General features: G+C 50.1%; 1 protein-coding gene across 2 annotated transcripts in view; it reads left to right on the top strand.

Annotated features, from left to right (window-relative positions):
- Positions 1–372: 372 nt before the first annotated feature.
- Hdac1 (histone deacetylase 1) overlaps positions 373–6,310 on the top strand; it is a 24,810-nt gene continuing 18,872 nt past the window's right edge. The window contains exon 1 of one of the 2 annotated variants that reach the window (XM_029476640.1): positions 373–438. Coding sequence is in view for 1 of the 2 variants with exons in the window: in XM_021159533.2 (XP_021015192.1) it covers positions 716–764 (49 nt within the window). In the remaining variant the exon portion in view is untranslated. Of the gene's footprint in view, positions 439–628; positions 765–6,310 lie in introns of those variants that run through there. The other variant, XM_021159533.2, reaches the window with a different exon arrangement.

Genomic DNA, 6,310 nt, shown 5'->3' with positions numbered 1-6,310 from the left:
TTACCTGTAAAATTGTTTTGTTACTTTTTGAGACATGCTTTCACTAAGGAGAGCAAGTTGGCCTCAGATTACAGAGATCTTCCTGACTCTGCCTCCTGAGTGCTGGGATCAAACACATAGCAACCACGCCCAACTGAAAAGGTGCTTTGACATTAAAAAAGAAAAGTCCGTCAGAACTTATGAGCACATAAAGGTCTTGCCCCACTACAGTAGGCCTCTGGATATTTTCTTTCTGATTCTTGCCATTCATTTCTCTCTCCAGTTCTACTCCAAACCTAGTCTTTTAGCTGCGTGACCTTGCGCAAGCATCTTTCCCCGGAAAGCCTCGGCGTATTCTCGGTAAAACGAGAAAGTTGGCCTCTGATCTTTGCACACGCTCCCAACTGTGAAGCGGGCTGCAGAGTTTACGGAGCCGACTCCCTCTCCCGGGACTCGATGGTACGGCCCCCGGTCTCCCCCACCCCTCCGCGCCGGACTTTGGTACAGGCCCAGGGGGCCCGCGGTGGCTTCTCTAAGCTGCCCTTGCCCCCCGCCGAGTTCCGGGCCCGACCCCGCGCATGCCGATTGGTTAGAGTGAGGCCCGGGCTGTGCGGCTATAGGTGATCCCGGAGGGTGGGCGGGGCTACGAGGCCGGCCCCTCCCCCGGGTCGGACGCCGTAAGGAGCCGCGGGCGGGCGGGCGGACAGACTGACGGGAGGGCCGGGCGGCGAGCAAGATGGCGCAGACTCAGGGCACCAAGAGGAAAGTCTGTTACTACTACGACGGTGAGCTGCGGGTGGGCGGCGCGGGCCGGGCGTTGGGGAAAGGCTTGGGGAGGAGGCTGGGAGGAGGCTGAAGCCCCGGGGAGGCTGAGGGAAAGTCGAGGCTGAAGGAGGAGGTTGGAGAGAGGAAGTCGAGGCTGAGGCCGGAGATGAGGTGGGGGTCGTGGAAGGGGTAGCCTGCGGTAATCCCGGTGGCGGAGATTCTCGGGGAATCCGACCTGAAGTTGGAGTGGGATTCCTGGAGGGAAGCCTAAGCCTGGCGGCGGGGATCGGAATATGATGGAGACGGTTTGCCTGGATATCTTCCCCTGCTGAGAATACAAAGGTTTTTCACTGTCCCCATTCTCTCTTTCTCTTTTTTCTTTCTTTCTTTTGGTGAGTTCTGCAGGACTGGCCACTCATATCCCCTCCCCCACTCCATCCCCCAAGTCTATGAGTAGGGCCTGCAGTTGCTAGTTGGGAAATGGGGCTCCCCGGGGATGCAAGGAGAGAGGTGAATGAAACTTGTTAAAAACGACTTTTCGTTGAGCCAGCGCGAGCATCTTACTCTGTCCTGGGTTGTGTTTTCTGTTGGGGCTGGAGGGCTCATCGAGGCACATTTCCCGTGTTGAGTTCCCGTCTGAAGGGGGAGCTAGACAATGTCACAGGTATCTTTCGGTGTTAGCGCCGGGACAAGGGAATGTGGGGTGGAGGAGAACACACAGCAGGAGCCTCAGCCCAACCTGAGAGGAGCAGGTTGCCTGTCAGTGCTTAGGACCCAAGAACTGGAGTTACAAGCCAGGCCCTGGCAAGTGGAGCCAGCAGCAGGGGGAGGGGACAGCACCTTTATCTGAGAAAGGGTCTCACAGTGTAACTCACGTTGGTCTTCGTTTAAGCCCCTTCTACTTACTCTGACTCCAGGCTTACACCACTTAGTCCAGCATTTGTGGTTTAGGAATAGCAGTTGAGTTGTTCAGGGGACATCTAGCCAGCCAGCCAGTAGGCAGTTGGCTGTTTAGATCTGAAATTGTCGGTATAAAATAATTCAGATAGTAATTTTAGCTGGATTAGAAAAGGGTGTGATAACTCCAGTTGTAGAGGGTGAAGAGCTATGTTGATTTTTTTTTTTTTTTTTTTGAAATGGTCTCTGTATACCCTGGTTAGCCTGGAACTCACTTTGTATACCAGGCTTCCTTCCTCCCCCCTCCCAAGTGCTAGGATTAAGGCATGTGCCACAACCCTGGCCTGTCTTAATTCTGAAGAAGTGGACTAAGAAGGTTCAGTGGTCCTGATTGCTCCTTCGCTATGCTGTCTTTCAACTGTTAGCCACATTCCTGTTTCAGTCTTGCCCAGTGCTGTGGGGTGACCGACCTTAGCCACCAAGCCTGGCGTCTTGTTTCTGTTCTGTTTTGTTTTGACAGGCAGGGTCTGTCTCTAACAGCCCTAGCTGTCCTGGAAGTTGCTTTGTAGACTAGGCTGGCCTCTGAACTCAGAGAGATCGCCCTGCCTCTCCCTCCTGAGTGCTGGTATTAAAGGGGTACACCAGTGTGTCTAGCAGCCTCATTTTTTTGTTTAGGTTCTTTTTGTTTGTTTGGTTTGGTTTGGTTTTGGTTTTTCGAGACGGTTTCTCTGCGTAGCCCTTGCTGTCCTGGAACTTACTCTGTAGACCAGGCTGGCCTCAAACTTAGAAATCCGTCTGCCTCTGCCCACCAAGTGCTGGGAATTTTTTTTTTCTTCTTGTTTTTTTGTAGATAATACATTTCTTGGAGAAAAGTCTCCATATCCCCACTTCTTAAAAGGTTGGGTAGTATAATAGGCATAATTTTTTTTTTAAGAATTATTTATTTTATGTATGTGAGCACACTGTAGCTGTCTTCAGACACACCAGAAGAGGGCATCAGATCTCATTACAGATGGTTGTGAGCCACCATGTGGTTGCTGGGAAACGAACCCAGGACCTCTGGAAGAGCAGTAAGTGCTCCCAACTGCTGAGCCATCTCTCCAGCCCCATTTTTTTTTTGAGATTATAATAGAATTACATAATTTCCCCTCCTTTTCTCTTTTTTCCTCAAGACAGGGTTTCTCTGTATAGCCCTGGCTGTCCTGGAACTGGTGCTGTAGACCACTAGATTGTTCTTGAACTCACAGAGATCCTCCTTTCTCTGCCTCCCAGGTGCTGGGATTAAAGGCCGGCCGGCCCTAATACTTCCTTGCAGAGGTTTTCCTTGCTTTGTCAACTCTGAGAAAGGAGGGGCCTGAGAGATGGCTCAGCAGTTGGTAGTGCATACTGCCCTTGCAGAGGACAAAGTTCAGTTCCTAGCATCCACCTTGGGAGGCTCACAGATGTCTGTGACTCCAGATACAGGGATCCAGCGCCCTCTTCTGGCTTCCACAGCTCCCTGCACTCACGGGTACACCCATACCGCAGACACACACAGCAGTTTAGAGCACTTCCTACTGAGATGCTGCGCTCAATTCCCAGGGCCCCCACAGCCACTTGTAACTCCTGTTGGAAGGAATCCGGTGACCTCTTCAGGCTTCAAGTGCTAGACGGGAATGTGGTGCTTGGACATACACGCAGGCAAAACTTCACACACACAAAAGAGTGGGAAAATCTTATTGCTTTTCCCAGAATAGGCTTTCTCAGACTGTCCTAGAACTGGTCTATAGACGAGGTGGCCGTGAACTCAAGGAGATCTGCCTACCTAGTTTTCCTGCTGGGACTAAAGCCTGCGCTAGTGGGGAAGTGCGGGGAGGGATTGGGGCGGGAGCTAGTTTGGGGTAGGTTCAGAATAAGTGGAGAGAAGAATGCTTTAGCTTGCAGTTTTTTGATTGATTGGTTGGTTTTTTGAGACAGGGTTTCTCTGTGTAGCCCTGGCTGTCCTGGAACTCATTCTGTAGACCTGGCTGGCCTCGAACTCAGAAATCTGCCAGCCTCTGCCTCCCAAGTGCTGGAGCTAAAGGTGTGGGCCACCACTGCCCAGCTAGCTTGCAATTTTATTTTTGAGACAGGGTCTCTGTGTATTCTGCCTGGCCTTGGAACTAACAGAGACCCACCCGCCTCTGCCTACTAGTGCTTGCACTAAAGGTGTGTACCACTACACCCTTCTAAGAGAGGAAGTTTTTTTTTTTTTTTTTTTTTTGGTTTTTTGAGACAGGGTTTCTCTGTGTAGTCCTGGCTGTCCTGGAACTCACTTTGTAGACCAGGCTGGCCTCGAACTCAGAAATCTGCCTGCCTCTGCCTCCCGAGTGCTGGGATTAAAGGCGTGCGCCACCACGCCCAGCGAGGAAGTCTTCTTTTGTGGCCTTGAAAGAGTCTTTACAAAACCAGGTGGGTGGTGGCACACCCTGTCTTGAACAACCAAAAAAAAAAAAAAGGCATAACAACAAGAGAGGTTGCAGTGATGGCAATTATGGAGGGCACAGGTGAGAGAGTAGCCAGCATCCGTACAGGGCTACAGGTCTGCTTGCTGTCAGTTGGGTTTGTGACAAAGAATTGTTCAAGTTTGAAGGCAGAAATAGGGGGGAAATGCTGGAAAGCCTCCAGGTGAAGTAAGAGTGTTCTTGAGCCATCAGGGAAGCACTTTCCTGCCATCTTGAGAGGCAGAGGCAGGAAGGTCTTGGAGTTTCTAGCCAGCCTACACAGTACAGTGAATACAAGACTATTCCTCTCATGGAATGTGATGTAGGACTTTGGAGAGTGGGAACTTTAGCAGTTGTGAAGGAGAGAGCCAGGGGAGAGTAAAAAGACTTCAGTCGTAGAAAAGAGACTTCCGGTTGGGACTCAGCTCTTGCTGTCAGGTTTGCTGGAGTAGGCAAGCCACTTTACCTTTTGTAAGTCACCTTTCCCTCGCCTCCCTTCCCCTCTCTCTTCTCTCGCTTCTTCTCTCCCTCCTTTCCTTCCTTTCTTTTCTTTCTTTCCTCTGTGACAGGGTTTCTCTGTGTAGTCTTGGAATTTGTTCTGTAGACCAGGCTGGTCTCTAACCCACAGAGATCCTCCTATCCCTGCCTTTCAAGCACTGGCATCAAGAGTTGTGTGCCACCATTGCCTGGCTTTCTAGAAAACGGAAAGAACAGTTTCTATTGAGAGCAGTAGTGAGAAAGAACATTTAGAATGCATGGTTCCCTTATTTGGCCCCCAGTATTAAAAAAAGAAAGTTAAATTGTCTAAGTGGAAGGGATTTTGTTTGTAGTTCTGGCTGTGGCCTGGAGTCATCAAGCTGGCCTCCAAGTTACAGAGACCTGCCCGACTCTGCTTCCCAAGTGTTTGCTGCCGCTGTGGCCAGCAAAAAGAGTGAATTTTTTTGGGACGAGGGGATACAGTAGCCCAATTAGAATCCATTAAGCTGTGAGTGGTGCCTGGAGCCAGTAGTTCCATACTTGGGAGACTGAGTCAGAAAGATGGCTGGACTCTCAAGCCCAGCCTGATCCACAGTGACACTCTCAGAACAATAGACTCACGTCTTCGGTCATCTGTATGTTGAAACGGTCTCTCTAGATTTCAGACTGGCCTTGAACTCAACTCCCCTCTTTGCCTGTGGCCGTGATTATTTGCAAGCCACCATTCACAGAGCTCTCTAGATTAGATGCAGACTTGAAGTAGGTGCCTGGGAACCTAAGGTGCCTTTCTCTGTCCTGGATTTGGAGTCTTTCTGACAGTTTATAGCTGTGACCTTAGACAGGGCACTTAATTTCCCTGAGTTAAATGTAATCCATTGCATGCTTATTGAGTTCATGATGTAAACAGTATATAGTCTTTGCCTTCAAGTCTTTTTTTCGAGACAGGGTTTCTCTGTGCAGCCCTGGCTGTCCTGGAGCTCACTTTGTAGACCAGGCTGGCCTCGAACTCAGAAATCTGCCTGCCTCTGCCTCCCAAGTGCTGGGATTAAAGAAAGGCGTGCGCCACCACGCCCGCTGCCTTCAAGTCTTAGGAGTGTAAGTAAGTGTGTATATGCAAGATGAGTTAGGTGCTGTGTGAGTTCTTTTAGTTTAATCACTTGGATCTATAAAGTATTTGGAGCCTGAACTGGCCCTGGTAGCATGAGCCCATAATCCCAGCAGCCAGGGAGCCGAGACAGGAGAATGAGGTTTTTTTGTTTTTAAAAAAGATTTATTTATGCCAGGTGTGGTGGCGCAGCCTGGTCTCCCCAGAAGAGAGCATCAGATCTAATCATGGATGGTTGTGAGCCACCATGTGTTTGCTGGGATTTGAACTCAGGACCTTCGGAAGAGCAGTCAGTGCTCTTAACAGCTGAGCCATCTTACCAGCCCAGAGAATGAGTTTTAACTAGCCTGGACTGCATGGTGAGGCCCTGTCTGAAAGAATCTTTTAAGGAGCAGGTAAAAGCGCTTGCCATAACCTGGTGAGCTGTGAGAGTTGAAAGGACGGACTCGGGCTGGTGAGATGGCTCAATGGGTAAGAGCACCCGACTGCTCTTCCGAAGGTCCAGAGTTCAATTCCCAGCAACCACATGGTGGCTCACAACCATCTGTAACGAGATCTGGCGCCCTCTTCTGGAGTGTCTGAAGACAGCTACAGTGTACTTACATATAATAAATAAATAAATCTT

The sequence above is a fragment of the Mus caroli genome, chromosome 4 (genome assembly GCF_900094665.2).
Source record: "Mus caroli chromosome 4, CAROLI_EIJ_v1.1, whole genome shotgun sequence".
NCBI lineage: Eukaryota > Metazoa > Chordata > Mammalia > Rodentia > Muridae > Mus > Mus caroli.
The sequence above is the reverse complement of the archived record's forward strand: the minus strand, read 5'-3'. Positions and strand labels throughout refer to the sequence as shown.